The 16877-nt window shown below is 47.3% G+C and overlaps 1 protein-coding gene across 1 annotated transcript; it reads right to left on the bottom strand.

The window, feature by feature from the left end:
• Positions 1-11874: 11874 nt before the first annotated feature.
• LOC135819933 (uncharacterized) lies at positions 11875-14683 on the bottom strand. Its single transcript, XM_065333230.1, has one exon. The coding sequence runs from the start codon at positions 14390-14392 to the stop codon at positions 12590-12592; it is 1803 nt and encodes a 600-aa protein (XP_065189302.1). The 5' UTR covers positions 14393-14683; the 3' UTR covers positions 11875-12589.
• Between the last annotated feature and the right edge of the window lie 2194 nt (positions 14684-16877).

The raw sequence follows: 16877 nt of genomic DNA, 5'->3' as shown, positions 1-16877 counted from the left end.
ATGGTCAACAACACCACCAATGTACATGCCTGAGTCAACCTCTAACCCAGCTGAGTTGCTTGCCGCTCCGCTGCTCAGGTAGAGCCGCTTCAATGTGGACCTCAGTCTGTCTCCAGGCACCGGAGAGCTGTATCCTGTTTGATTGGTCACCATGGCAACCACTCTTCCTGACGTCATGACAACGTACAGTGAAAACCAAGAGCCAGGAGGAATGGGTCCGACGGAATCCTCACAGACAACGGTCGGTCTTGCCGCTTGCGATATTTGGACATGCACGCAAATGTCCTCTTTGCTGATGGTAACAGCGACATACTGCCGCTGCTTGGGGTGAAACAAACCCGACAAAACTTGAGCATAGAATATCAGGGACCTTGGCGGTGTGGACAATAATGATGATGCGGATGGTGACGCACTGAGAGTCTTGAACGCCAAGGCGAATCCCTTCAGAGCCACTCTGTGGAATGGCTTCCCCACTCGATACCACGCCGTTCCATGGACTTGTACCGGTACAGGCGCGTCATGATCTACCGTTATTTTTGTACTCAGCCGTCCAACGCCATCGCCATCGGGAGCATGCGAGCGGCTAGCTGAGAAGTCTGCAGGCTGAACAAATCCGGACTCGGCACCATACAGCTGAACATGCTGCACACTACCTGCAAGGCCTCTAAATCCTAGGAAACCTATGATGCTGCTGCTGGCATGACTCACGTGGTAGTATCCGTTGGGGAAGAGGATGAGAAAGGCAACGCCCGCACAAACGAGGAGAATGACTGACGAAGACAGATGGCCAGGTCGAGTCGACAGCAGTCGAAACTTCACTGCCATACCACGGTCACTAGAGCGACCTGACTTCGAGAGTACAAATCTTCTGGAGAGACTACAGCGACACTACTACAGTACAGGATTGCCCCATAACGAATCTTCTAAAATCAATGCTATTCAACTGCAAAAATGTACGCTGCTAACTGTAATGCTCCTAAGCTTTAGTCAAGTACATGTATTCAAAAAAAGAACCGAAAGAGCACGCCAGCACGGCTGATAGGCTTGAGGCGTTGAGTTTGTTGAGGTAGTGCTAGCATATTGCTGAGGGTGAGTCAGCAGACCATGACTCTACAGAGTTGTCCGGCGCTAAAGCTAGTGACGTGTATGCTGGGGGATTGCTGGCGTGGCTCTCGAGCCAGTGAGCGAACCGGCATGCATGCGTGCGCGTGCGTGTGTACGTGTGTGTGTGTGCTGCGTGCTCCATCTTCCTCTCTGACGCCCCTCCGGCCCCCACGTGACCCCTGTCCTGTGGCATGTACAGGACAGCTAGCTCCAGTCCAGGTGCACGTGAGAGTGTGTATGTCGGAAAAATCAAGCAAACCTCAGGCTCAGGCACGCAGGAGGTTGCGCCAAGCCGGCACGTACCCCCGCAATCTAAGAACAGCAAAAGTAAGCCTGCATCATGTCAGTGGGGGAGAATGGATACCAGGATAGTTGACGAGAATGAGCGCGAGGGGATGGCGTGAGTCTGATGACCCAGACACACTGTAGTGCCTCTTCACCTCTTCTATATCTAGAGTATTGTACATGATTGTAGTTAGGCCCCAGCGGCAGATGCTAGCTAAATGTTGCCAAGATGCTTTTTGGGATGCTAGCTGACAACTCAGAAAGATGCTACTGTAAGACATGTTATTATAACGAGTCGCAAATTTAACGATTGTCCAAAATTCATAGGTTAACGAGAAGATATGTTAACGATCTTGCAGTATTCTGCCATATCCACACACAGCATATATGAAGCAGTACGGCTTCAACGGATCTTATTATAACGAAGAAATGTCATCCGTTAAAACGTTAGATTTGCTTCCTCGTTATATATACATGTCTTACAGTAGTTTGGATGCTAGACAACACGAATTATGCTACCTATTAATGGTAATGGTGAAACATTTGGGTTGAAAACGGTGTTCCGTGCTATTTATGAATTCTCACAAAGTAAAAGTAAAGTAAATAAAAAGTAAATTATCGTGTCCGTTCCCGAAGGGAACTCACGACGGCCGCTAACACCCGGTAAATCCTAGCGGCAGATGCAGCGCCTAACGGTGGGGGTGAGTAGATAAGTCTCACAACCACTGGCACAAGTGCCGAGAACGGCCCCATTAGCTGCATCCATGTACCCCTTGTGCCTGGCCACAAGTTCCCAGTTGACTGTGGGTAGCAGCACGGCTGGAAAAACCGCTCCCAGGCAGGACTTGAACCAGGTACCTCTCGTATCTCAATCATGGTCTTTGACCAACCCACTGTGCCTGCCTGGTTCTCACAAAGCAGGTATGTAAAGCAGGTATGTAAAAAGAGTTTTTAAAGGTGCAATGTTGGCATCATGTTGCTATGGAAATATTTGCAATACAAAAGAGCAAATACCAAGAAGTACCAATGGCAATGTGGGTCTTGGTCACAACTACATGTAGGTAATGCAAACAAATTGAATGTAGTGCATGCAATTATCAATGTGGTAGTACCGTAATACTACACGTTGTAGTTTCATAGTGTAATAGACCGAATTCCACATCCAGAATGCCAAAACTGGCAAAAATTTATCGGATGCCGGTAAAAACTGCTGTTTATGCTAGCATCGTGTGGAGTCACAAAAAGGCCCTTTTATGCTACTTTGGGTGCTAGCATTTGCCGCTGGGGCCTAAATGTTGTACAGTCGTCCCTCTCTAATCCGGCACTTTATAATCCAGCACCCTCGATAAACCAGCACAATTTTCAGTAGCCAAAATGTCCTCTTCATGCACATTGCAGCAGTAAATCAGATTTGTTAATCCAGCACCCTCCCTAATCCAGCAGATTTTCGTGGCACAAATGGTGCCGGATCATAGAGGGACCACTGTAGTACATGTATCACCAAGAGCCAGTCGACCAGCACTACATAACACTACAGTCTACACCGCGTACGGCCAGCACCTCTTCAGCCAAATACATGTAGGCCGCTACCTAATAATTATAAGTGTTACACTTGAAAGCGACTGCCTGCAAAGGTACTTCTGAAGTATGTTGATGAAGGCCTCTTGAAAAAGTACAGTATTCACACAGGATTATTATCGCCCTCATAATATTGGGCATCAATGCCCGTTTGGTTTGCGATGTAAAATAAAACTTCAAACAAAAACAAAAAACAAAAATTACAGGTGATGCGCGTCCGGCGTCCCACGATGTCCACTAAATATGGAGTTCAACTTCTTGTAGCATGCCTTGATGGCCTCATCTAGGCCCGGCTAGGTGCAATGCGATTGGTCATCTCCGTGCCTACAGTCTTGTGACATGTCAGAAGTATGGAATCAAGCAAGCGTAGTGGGAGATCGCCTAATCACAGCCCGCTGCGCAAAGGGCTGTGATGTAGTATTATTGTAGGCTGATGGACACCGTTACACGAGTACGAGTGTTTTGATTACATTTCTGACATGCACCCAGGCTTGAAACTCATATCGGACTAACTGTTCGGAATAATGGTTGCGACTTCGGCGATGGTTTTTTTAGGAATGGGTTTGCTCCCACACGGGAGCTCGCTCTATAGCCTACGCCGACTTGACACTTGATGGACTCACGACTGCCATCCAGAGCACACGAGAAGTCCATCGAACCTTCGACTCAGCAAACTAGTTACTTGCAAGAAAGCACCACTCCCTGCAGTGTTTCAGGGAATTCACCCCTCATCACTGACATCAGTTGAGTTTGATTAGGCTGAGGAAGATTGTGCCTGAAGTCGAGCACCACGTGTACATGGTGCTCTCCAGGCACAAACATCACCAGGGATACAAACTTTAACAGCGACACTCCGTTTCCAGCGCGACAAAGACCTCATGAACACCAGATAGCACTAGTAGTAGTAGCAGCGTGAGTCAGTGTGTGGTTTGGAGGTGACAGCGTTGCGAATGACCGAGGCCGAGGGTCCTCGACGTCTGTGTTCTCACCGTCCATGAGCGACACAGACTCACGCTGCTACCTGGTGTTCATGAGGTATTTGTCTCGCTGGAAACGGATCGTCTCTGGAAGTAGTTTGTATCCCTGGTGATGTTTGTGCCTGGAGAGCAGTGGTGCTGGACATACATGTACACTGTAATCATTGAGTTTGGATGCGATCTGACGTTCTGCGACAGATCGCTTCATCATGGTAGCACTTTTTGTCCGCTGCACTGGTATTCGCACAGCTGTCACCTCCCCACTGCCGACAGGAGATCGAGCCTCGACAAGCGGTCGGAGTTGATATCCAAATGTCGACATCAAAATAAATTCATGCTGTTAACACCGATAACATGATCTTCTCGGCACCCTGCTTCCAGGCAGTAGGGCCAGTTGATAGCTCTCTGCCGCCTTGTCACCATCATCATCTTTGCACCGCGGATCTCACTAGCTGGGCCAGCTCGGTTTTATCACCTTTATCACCTTAGTACCGCGATCCTTACTGGCTATGACACTGAATCGGATATGAGTTGATAGCGCCCCTCGCGGCGCTTTCTGTTATCCTTGTCCCGCCATACTACTGGGCTTTAAATAGTGGGTTATTTTTCTTGATGTTCATATCATCTGATGAGTGCCTGAGATGGCATGAAACTTTAAGTTGTGAGTGATCAAGCCATCTGTTGTTCTGACTAGTGTATCACGGCTCTACCTTCCCGGTATCGAGCTCTCTTGGATTTCTGCTGGAATTCACAACAGTGTGTAATTATAATACATGTATATAATAATCTCTCTTCCAATCTCTCTCTTGTATATAATATAATCTTTATTTCAGGATTACCCAAAGGCTGACGCCTAGCGGGGGTTATGATCAGGCAATAACCTAACAAGCTATCCACTGTGTCTTGTTTTGTATTTGTCTCCACATGTCTCTTTGTAGGGCTGTGTTCCCACTAAAAATTAGATAAAATAAAATAACCTTGAACTCGGATGGCGAGCCAAGGATTATATTATTATAAAAAGTAAAAAGGACAAAGGAACTAATTATTATAGTAGAACTTGTACATGTAGTTCCTTGGTCCTTTTGCTTTTATTTTTTTAAACTAACCTTTTTTAAGAAGTTGGTTGCTCCAACGAGGAGCACACGCTTCTTGCCGAACTTGACACTTGACTGACTCACGACTGCCATCCGGAGCACACGAGGAGCACGTCGCACCTTCCGCTCGGCAAACCTGAAAAGTTAACCTTTTTTGTTTTTGAAACTCGGATGTTGAGCCATAAATAAATGTAGAAAAGAAAAGGACATATGGATACGAGTTAAGAGTAACTCTCCATCACTGTAACTGGATACTATATACAGTCAGAAACCAGAGACCGCTTTGTCAAATATCGTACTGGTCTCGTCATCGTCCAGTAACAATCGACATTCTTTGTTCCGTTGGGATTGTAGCTTTTGCTCCTTTTCGTTGCGCTTGGCTTCCCCTCTTTGGTCTTTTCATAACCTTGAACCTTCCAAGTTGGAAGGCTGTCGGTCAGCGCTACGGAGATGTGTTGAAGCTAGGTGTCAGGACGTCGAATGTCTCAGTACTCTTGTCAGTTTTGTGCCTAGTTGTTGCAAGTTTCTGACTGTATATACGGTAGTATCCAGTTACAGTAATGGAGAGTTACTCTTAACTCGTTTCCATATGTTCTTTTCCTTACGAACTTAGAAGTTGCGACTTCGGCGGTAATACTTCATGTCCTTTTCCTTTCTACTTTTATTATTGGCTCAATGGCCGAGTTATTAATATCTGACAATCATATAATTATTAGGTCGGCCATGTTGGGTCCATTCATGCATAGTCCACATCATGCAATGATCACTTTCTACAGAAATCAAGTCACGTGACAAAGGTGTGCAACCACAATAAAACCGAGAAAAGATGGACACGCTTCCAGCTCTTCAACATCGTCTGGAAAGTTTTCACTAGGCTTGAAAGGCTCTTGAAAGGCTCCGGAAAGGCTCTGGCTTGAAAGTACACTCAAACACCAAGTGCTGGGTGCTTGAAGCCTTGAGCTTTCTGTCACTATGCAGTATCCATAGCCTGGGCTGTTCCACTGATTATAGTAGGGAGGCTCTGCTCTACGTTTCGGGAACGCGACGCAAAGAATCACGCGAACTTTCTTCGCGTTCCCGTAACGTAAAGAAATCCTGTTCTGCTCTACGCTTCACGTAGAGAAGTCACGTGGAATGTGTACTGGGAATTTCCCCTTCCATATTTGGCAGTTTTCTGCATGATGCAGTTGATCGATACCCAGCAAATCCGTACGCATTTTCTCTGCGTGTGCCACAACGTAGAGAACCTCATCTCCGCGTAGAAATCTGGAGCCAAAACTGGCGAAGCCGTAGACTCTAACCCAGACACCTGCTCTCTACGTGATTTCTCTACGTTTCACCAAGATAACCCCAGGGGTTATGTACTCTTGGTTTCACCAAGAGTAGATAAACAAGAGTGTGCAACTCCGGATCTCTCCTGCACAATCTGCAGATATCCCCGCCCACGGCGGAATTTTTTGTTGACGTCACCTTTTTTCAGAGAAACGCGGACTTTGCCGCAGAGCAGTGTGAGAGCACGTGCTGGGCACAGACCTTGTAGTGTAAAGCCTGGCCAAGTGCACGAGGGAAACCTCTCCAAAAGGCTCGCAGCGCGTGCGTCGTCGAAAAGATTACGTCAACAAAAAATTCCGCCGTGGGCCAACCCATCCGCGGCGCGAGTTGCACACTCTTGTTTATCTACTCTTGGTTTCACGTATAGCAGAACCTCTCTAGTACTAGTGACTGAACCCGTAGACCCTCTACGGTACAGTAGTAGGCATAATTATGCGGATAATGCAATGCGGGCAGAAAAATTGGCAGAATTCGGTACTTTTTCTGGGAAGTTTCATGCATGTTTGGTACATGTATCCGTAAAGTACCGTTGATCCGCCCCCACGCCATGTCGCTTCCCAGCTGGGTTTTCGGCAGGGGGCGGGAATTAGATCAAGGCTGTCAAGTGCAGTACGATGTACAACAACGTAGAGGATCAGACTCAATGTGCTGGATTGTGCACATTTTGATCCTGGATTGGCAAGTATTGTGTACAGCAGTGCATGCGTCGGTTCAACATCGTATTTCGTTGTATACGCCAAAGTCGCTTCACAAGGAGAAAATCGACAGGGGGCGGGAATTAGAGAGGGGGCGGATCAACGGTACTTTACGGTATGTGGATAAAGAAATGGAGCAGAATTCGAGGAATTGCCCAGTTCTGCCAATTTCACTGCTTTTTGAGCATTATTCGCCAATGCCTATACTGTAGCGCACACAACCCTGCGCTCAGAGCTGTTACATTCCTGCGAGGTTTCCCTCGCTGAACTGAGAAACTGGGCTTTCGACTTTCGCACACACCTGGTGTGTTTTCGAAGCAAGGCATGAGAAGGCTGGACAGCCCGCCGCATAGCCCAAGGCTCTGCTGCCCTCACTCCTGAAGGCTAGAAAGAAGGAACAGGCAGGTGCCGAAGATTCAGGAGTTTAGCTCAGCGGCGGCCTCGCTTCTGATGAACTGATTCCACTTGAACAGATACATGTATATCTTCTTCTTGGATGTCTTCAAATTTTGCGTTGGTGTCGGAAAAGGAATTGAAAGCGGAATTTGATGAAACATTCTCGACATATGCCGAGAGACGTAAACACGCTGGAAAGCCGATCGAATTGAAGAACCTGTGTCGTAAAGCAGGTCCGAGTACGAGTGTTGACGCCGTTCCCCATTCAACAGGAAAATCTGCAGCAGCAGTACATGTAGTAGCAGCAGCTACATGGACGGAGTCGAGAAAGCTGTATGCAAGGACAGGTGTTACGGAATGTTATGTTACATCGTACTGGCCCGGCCACGGATCTGCTGGTAGTGGCAAGACCACAGTGTTTCTGCTCATGGTTATACCTGTGGAGCAGGGGCGAACTGTTGCAGGCGAAATTCGATCTGGTCGTGGGACTGGAGCTTCGTGAAGACGAAGTGAGAGCTGCCACTAGTCTTGCTGAGCTCTTGGCTGTGAAATTGGCGAGCCAGGGCCTGTCGCAGGATGAGATATTGGAGCTTTGAGGATATTTCGAAAACGCTCCATGCCGTCTATGCCGTCTATGTCTCGTCATGGAGGACTAGTTTGATTTCGCCAGCTGCCAGGGCCTGTCGCAGGATGAGATACTGGAGCTTGGAGGGTACAGTAAAGCCTGTGACTACCGACCACCCATTGGTGCCGGCAAAAGCGGTCTTTAGTAGCAGGTGGTCTTTAGTTAGAGGTTTGCACCGCGCGACCATATATGCATCCCATTATAATAATGATATGTATATCAAAATGCAGCTAATACAATTCCCCAAGACTTGCGCGTTGCCATTCTTATTTCAGGTCAAACAACACTTGGAGAGAAAAATGGAGAGATGGAGGGAGACACAGATAGAGAGAGAAGATGTTTTTGCGGACATCAAATTCGGCTCCTACTTCTGAAGCCAGGAGTCAAACGTTCCCTGTGGAAGTTTCGTTTTGCGCTGGGCTTCAAATTTGTTCATGCGATCAATCGTACCGACTGTCCTTGTTGCGACTTCTCGATTGCTTGAACGCAATCCTTCAGGATCAGGACCTTGTGGTGCTGCTTTGTTTATGGATTCCTTGATGCCATCGTCGATTCGTCTGTATGACTGGGGTGACAGAGCCGCTCAGTCTTCCTTTCTCCTCCGAGTAGCAACATCGATCAGAGAGCGCTTTCGATGCGCTCTCCAAGACGTTTCCTATCATGTTTATTCTTGACAGCGCTTTGATTGATTGATTGATTGATTTTTATTCCACGGATCCTCCATAGGCAAATAGATGCCTATCGAAGGGAGTTTCCTAAGTAAGTATGGAAAATGAGAAAGTATGTTCGTAAGGGAGAAGAGGTAGAAGGTACATTAGAATATAGAGTACAAAAGAAGTAAATTCAGTGCTTCGGGTAGTACATTGCATGCTAATCATAATGAGAATTAGAAAAGCAGCATTGCGGACTACTATAACTGACATATACACAAACTATTGAAACTATCATAGATGTGGTTAGCCTAGACACTAAAGTCAGGAACACCTATCAAAGAAAACATAGATTGCGAATGATACCGACGAACAGCAATACTAAATGTCGCTGTTGTAGAGAGTGAACGAATATCTTCAGGAAGTTTATTCCAGGCAACACTCAAAGAAAAAGGGTTGATTTACGAAAGTAGGTGCCAGCTTTAGGAAGAATTATGGATGAAGGGTGACGACTGCTTTGGGAAGAGGGTAGCTGGAAGTGAGACAACAAGGAGGGGTATTGGGAGAATACATGGTGGAAATAGACAAGGCCAAGAATCTGTCGTCGCCATGCTAAAGATTCCCAAGAGGACAGAACATTGAGGTCTTCTTTGGAAGTCGTCCAGTCAGGCCGATGCTTGAGTTTACTATTTAAGTATGCTCTAGCAGCAGTAGCCTGCAGTTTATCAAGGGTTGTGGACATGGTGGCTGAAACGGAAAACATCCAAACGGGAACAGCATATTCAAGGAGGGGACGAACATAACATTTATACAAAAGATTGTTGTTGTTGTTGTGTTTATTTTAGTTCGCAAACCAAACGGGCAGATCTGCCCAATGAAAAGGTGGCGAATGCAGATAGAAAGCAGTAATAAATGAAAATTGGGGACTGATGTAATTAGGATAGAGGTGGAGAAAAACTCCCGTATTATCTCTAATATAAGGCTGCGTTTACACGACAACGATTGAAAACGGGAACAGCATAGGCATGGCGAGATCACGATAATCTGCATCCGACGACGGTGTAGCTTGACTATTCTTGTCGAACTGTTTACAGAAGATGTTCGCTTTCTCAGGGTCGGTAACCGCTAAGGTATCGACTCCTTGAATATCAGGTATAGGGGTGTGAGGACAATTGATGTGGCACATTTTCTTGACTCTCTTCCACCAGTCATAAGATCCTCGATCTGCATGAAGGCCTTCTGACATCTGGTCGTAGAAGTGACGTTTAGCTTTACGGATGGCAGCGACGAGGCAGTTCCTTGAAATGCGATAAGCAGCCCAGCACTCAGGGGTATTGACGCGTTTTGTTGCAGCAAATAGTCGATCTCGACGTTGACGGAGGCGATGGTGCACAGAGGTGAACCAAGGCTTTCCATAACAATTTGTTCGTTTTCTAACCTTCGAACAAAAGACGATATGGCTGTGTCAACTAGTGTTCGCCAGGAGACCCATGCTTCATCTGTACTACTGGCTTCTTGTACAGCAGCGAGAAGAGGGAGGCTCCAAAGGTGGTTATTAAGTGCGGGCCAGTCTGTGGCCGCATAGCTGTTCACGAGCAAATCAGAGTGCACTGGTTGCTGGGAACGAGTCTGTATTGCGAGATCAAATACCACAGGACAGTGATCAGAGACAGGGTGGGAGTGTGGTGAGGTTGTGGATGAGGAATGGTTGGTTACAGAGAACAAGGTCCAGGAGAGAAGAGCTCTGACCTGAGGCGGAGAAACGTGTTGGGCGGTCGCGTACAAGTTGTGCAAAACCAGTATCATCCAGCAGTTCGACAAGGCATCTTCCAGCAGAAGTGTTCGGCCAGACGAAACTGAAGTAACGTCTTTTGCATAGCTACGGGAATAACTTTTTTTAACAGAGAGGAAAACAATGCTTGGTTCTCCATCCGAGAATAATAATAATGATAAATACAATAAGGAGTATAATCGATGCAGACATGGCCAGACAACAACGAGTTCATGGAATTTTTAAGGATTTTTATGTTATTCAAAATCGATTTTCGTGTTCCGCTCATCAGTGAATAGTATCGGAACTGAGGGTACTGTGTACAACAATAGAACATTTTATAACAGCATAATTAATTAAAAGTGTGAACAACAAAGGAAGTGCTACAGCATTACATAATAGGTGTCAAACATAGTGCTAACGTATATAACTGAGTGCAGCCACAAAGCAAGAGGTGATACAGTGCAACATGACACAACATTTACATCTGATAACCAGCTACGAGAACAACTTTAGCGCGACTACATGCTTCTTTTGTTTACAAAGAACAGGATTATGCACACGAATACATACAGCTTCCAGAACCTTCAACTGCTTAACATAACTTGCACGGCACAAAACAGAAAAGTGAGAATCATCGTACACACCAAGACAATCTGGACGTGATAACAAGTGACAAAATACAGCTGACTTTTTGCTCACGTCGCTCTCTTCCGTCTCATCCCGCTCCTTTCCTTCGACCTCCTCCGCCTTATCCTCGTCCTCCATCTCATCTTCATCATCATCGTCCTCATCACCACCATCACCATCATCAGTCACTTCCTCATCATCCGTTTGATGTTCAGTCTCACTGCACTCCTTATCAGCCTCCAACATGGCTCCATCATCTCCACCAGCATCACAAGTCGTTTGACCGCTGCTCCGCGTCACCGTTGCTGGGTTCTCTGCTACTGCACACCCATTTCCACTATCCATTTTGCGTGGGCCAAGTCCATTCCGTGCATAAATTTCAAGTGAATAGTTTGCTGTGCTTCTTCTGGGTCTATGGGTGAGGATATTGGTTTCATTTTGGTTTGTCGATGATCTCCCTCTCTGTCCAGACACAGTCGGCACCGTGGATCCCAGCACCGTCACCGTCTCGGTAGTCACCAAAGGTAAAGGGGGTGGCTCAGGCGGAGGCAAGGGCAACTGCCGAGGTGAAGGTTCAGTGTCTCTCGGTGGCCCCTCCTCCATTCCAGGACGATGGAATAACATAAAAATCCTTAAAAATTCCATGAACTCGTTGTTGTCTGGCCATGTCTGCATCGATTATACTCCTAATTGCACTAATAAAATTGCTTTCTCCACGCCGACTCTATAAATACAATAACTCCTGGAGTGACAGGTGACAGAAGCGGTATTGCCGAGCGTCCGTAGACATTGTGCCCTGGCATGTTTGCAGAAGACCTAAGTTCATTGCATTCTTGCTCAAGGGAGAGCTGATGGACGTTTTGAACACCATCTTTTTCAGCACCATGTGAAACGCAAAACGCCCCAGTTCCTGTAGCGATTTCACGAATTTTCTCGGTGCCAGTGAAAACGACTTGAGACATAGGCTGTGTTTACATGAGGCGCTTCAACCCGGGTCAGATTTCAACCCGCCATGCACACAAAATGAATGGCACGTTTACATGACGCATTGCGCTTGACCCGTGTCAAAGATATCGTACTATGTACTTCTGTGCGTATCTCGCGCCAGGTTTGAACTACATATAGGGAGTAGTACTACTCCCTGGTTTGAACAGCACTGCACATGCAAATTTCGCGCAAGAGGATTCACGTGACCATACAGGACTCTAGAAGTGGAAGTTTGGCGGCATATCAGTATTTGACCCGGGTCAACTGTCTTCATGTAAACGCTCACCTCTTTTGTCTATCGTACAGACTTTCAACCCGGGTTGAACTCGACCCGGGTTGAAATTTCTCATGTAAACACAGCCATAGGCAGACGGAACGAATTACAATCTTGGTCTGCAGTTTGGGAAGGCTCAGCCACAGGCACAGCCCTAGACCATTGCAAACACATGGTGCGGGTCAGGGACGTCACGCAATACACTGGGGATGGTGATGCGTTGGGAATCGTTCAATTTCAAGAAAGTCGAGGTCATGAGGGTGATTCAACTGATAGGAATTGGCCGTGGCATCCGCAAACGCCTTCCACAGAATCACACTTATCGCACTCTGATCGTAGCGATGGCATCCTATAAACTTGCCCGCAGCTCGTAGGCTGAAGTCACAGTTGAATCTAGTCGAGCCCCGTGGTGCCATACACTGCTCTGAGATAGCGCAGGCCAGCCACTGTCTCATCAGCTGATCGCGCACCGTTTCCTTGTGGTCAATCCATATCTGGACACCACCAATTGTGATTGCTGTCCGCGCCACCTCGGGCCTGTTGACACCAAGCGACTGTAGGGTGACATCATGCGTGAAGGCACCAGTTGGTGAGGTGCCCTCCGGTCCAAAACCGACAAAACCCGGCCCTTTCTGGAGTAAATCAACACTGATGATGCTTTTCTTGAAGCGTATTGATGCGTCAGCGTACAACACACCGCCAAACTCCTGCATAACGCTGTTAAGCATGACCGGTTTCCAGCGCATGTCATAGAGATCGCGACGCCCTGCTCCGTACACATCCCACGGCATTTGCCGGACGCTGACGTTGCAAAACGACGTCAATCGCTTCACATGGGATTCTGTGAGTCCCAGATCGTACACAAAAATCCCACGATCGCTCATCACGTCGACAACGGAGAAAATCATGTCACTAGCTTCATCGGCATGGTTACTGCTTATCGCCGTGACAACAGGGAAATGCGACATGATCGGATCCGCCATATCACGTTTTCTCTTGGTAAAAACACGGGGAAGTGGTCGTGACATGTCATAATGTAGCGTGTTGTGCAAATAGTCCTTCATCTTTTCATCTGTGATTCCGTGGTCCGTTGTGTCACTCGTCAAGTCGAATACGTTGTCGTTGACGACGATCTGAGACGAGATGAACCCACTGAAGGGCTGTATTGTGTCATGGAAGTCGCGACGCAAAGCAATGTTTGTATGGTCAACAACACCACCAATGTACATGCCAGAGTCAACCTCTATCCCAGCTGAGTGGCTGGCCATTCCACTACTCGAGTAGAGCCGCTTCAACGTAAACTTCAGCTCGTCTGTTTGTACCGGATTGTCGGATACGGTGTTATTGGTCACCATGGCAACCACTCTTCCTGGCGTCATAGTAACGTACAGTGAAAACCAGGAGCCAGGAGGACTGGGTCCGAGGGAATCCTCACAGACAACGGTCGGTCTTGCCGCTTGCGATACTTTGACATGCACGCAAATGTCCTCTTTGCTGATGGTAACAGCGACATACTGCCGCTGCTTGGGGTGAAACAAACCCGACAAAACTTGAGCATAGAATAGCAGGGACCTTGACGGCGTTGACGCTGATGATACGGATGGTGACGCACTGGGAGTCTTGAACGTCAAGGCGAATCTGTTCAGAGCCACTCTGTGGAATGGCTTTCCCACTCTATACCACGCAGCACCGCTGGTCTGCAGTGCAGGGACCTTATCTGGTGCTGACTTTCCGCTCACCTTTCCAACACCATAGGAATTTGAATGTGAGAGAATGTCTGACACGTCATGTACGCGTATGAAGCCAGACTGGGCTGATCGTAGCTGAGTGGTGCTAACAGTTATGATTGCTCTTTGTCGTGGTTGTGAATCTACGACCAGCCCTCGCAAGTTGATGCCCGCCTTGCTGATATATCCCCAAAGAACAGCGGCTGTCAAGACCAGGAGAATGAATGGAGTGAATTGCCTGCGACGAATCCGAAGCCCCTCCGACATACCTTGGCCACTGCCGCGACAGGATACTAACAGGGCAGGATAATACTAGCAGGACAGGGAGTGATGCGACGGAGTGACGATCGGCACCACGGAGCAACCCTGCTCTTGCTCGGGCTGTCGGCGATCAAAATGTTGGTTTCTATGCCACGATTACAATACAAGGGAGTCGTCATAAGTACTGGAGGGCACCATGCCATAATGTATCTATCGCTTTCAGCCTAACATTACTGAATACACTAACCTGAAAGAATCAAAACTAATTTTAGTAAACGAGAAAATCAACCGCGCGCGCGTGTGATCAACACTTGATTGAAATAAAAGGAAAGAAAACAAAAACTGAGATCGCCACTTTCGAACACCAGAACACGCGCGCGAAAACTCCACTGTCTGTAGCAGTCCATCCTCAAGCGTTCCATCGAGACTTACACTGATTTTTGCGATCTTTTTCTTGAGAACGATTCTCACCCTGAAATGGCTTTCGGCGACTGACGTGAAAGAACACTCATGACACCCACCTCGTCGAATGGAGCATGCATTGTTTGTGGTGTATGGGTGCAGGAAGGTGGTATGTTCGCGAGGTGCATATCGAAAATGATCCGAAAGACTTTGTGATGGTGCCATTCGGCGGAGAACATTTGAATTTTTCGTACGATTCAGAGCAGTCGGCGAAAACGAGCCAGTAACCTGAAAGGAGGGCGTGAACAGGTGTAATTTTCGACAATGTGGTTGCCCTCGACCCTGCTCTCGGACATTCGAGTAATGGTTATGGCAAAATCGATGGTGCTCCAGGTTTTTCAGACGCATTTCTTGACCATACTCAATTCCGTAGATATACCTGTACACAGAAAGCACACAAGAGTTCAAACTAACTCCACTGTATTCAGTTCACGTGTTTTCCACAGATTCAAAACCCTCCTGGGACCAGGAAAGTGGACAATACGCTGGAGTATAGACGTGCACACTGCGAACACGCCCACGCGCCACTCCTGCACACCCGTGTCGGACATCACATACGGGCCATGTCACGGTGCCGCAGACGTAATGGGCGTGCCCCACACGTTTGCGTTACACACGTTTAGATCCTACATGCACACGTGGAGCACAAACATGTCAAACATGCGTGCCGCGGATGCACACACATTGTTCGTACATGCCGGATACACTTCGCATACATCACATGCGTGTGCCACACCGTCGGAGGAATACAAACGAGCACGGATACGCACACATGAGAGTACCTCACCAACAAAGCCTAGCCAGGTTCGCACTCGGTTTCCCTATCAACAAGCATTTCTGGCTAGAACAGTGCAGTAGCAATAGCCGAAACAGAGAGAACGCAACACGGGTGGCCGAGCAAGTGACAAACAGCATAAACAAGACAAACGTACTTTGTACATTCACATACAGTCAACTTCTCTAATAACCACTGCGTATATAACGACAATTCGCAAATATGACAGAATTTCCATGCCCAGAGCAAAGTGACACACAGCATAAACAAGACAAACGTACGTTGTACATTCACACACTTTTAAAAGTTTGTATACATGTATGTGATTGTATTGATATGCTTTGGTTTTCTTTCCTCAAAGGAGAAGTGACGCGTGCATGGTATATGCATAGACCGTTGAAGTTCGTGTGAATGCATCAGACGCACACATGTACAGGACACTTTGCATTTTTCAAACTGAAACCGTATACATAAGCATGCGTGCGCGTGTGTATGTGTGTGTGTGTTTGTTTGTGTGCGGGGGGGGGGGTACGTGTACGTGTGAAGAGCAAAAACCAGTACTGATAAATTGATAATGCAGGCCAAGCAGAGAGGATCGCAAAGCAGACAATCACCTCTACATTGTAATCTCCTACAAATAACACATACATATACATGTAGCTTCATAAGCAGAAAACGAGATACTGTGAGCGCGACAGACACACACACACACACACACACACACACACACACACACACACACACACACACACACACACACACACACACACACACACACACACACACGCGCGCGCGCGCACACACAAACACACACCCCCACAGACTAGGGTCCGGCGGATTCTGCCGGCAGAAAATTGGCAGAATTCGGTACTTTTTCTGGTAAGTTTCATGCATGTTTGGTATGTGGATAAAGAAATGGAGCAGAATTCGAATAATTGCCCGCCATAAGGTTTGTATGGTTCTGCCAATTTCACTGCTTTTCGAGCAGAATCTGCCACCTTTTCGAGCAGAATCCACCGTTCCCTACCACAGACACACACCACAAGACCATAAATCTGAAACGGCATGCATTTTGACACACGCACGCACACATGCACACACACACACACACACAGTCACACACACACACACACGCACCACGAGACCATACATCTGAAACGGCATGCGTTTCGACAGGCTTTAGACCACGAGTTAGGTGATCCACATCAAGGCAATACGCACCACCAGCCCAGCTACATGTACCGATAATTATCT

This window comes from Sycon ciliatum, chromosome 6, assembly GCF_964019385.1.
Source record: "Sycon ciliatum chromosome 6, ocSycCili1.1, whole genome shotgun sequence".
NCBI lineage: Eukaryota > Metazoa > Porifera > Calcarea > Leucosolenida > Sycettidae > Sycon > Sycon ciliatum.
Note: the sequence above shows the minus strand (reverse complement) of the source record. Positions and strands in the feature narration are given on the sequence as shown.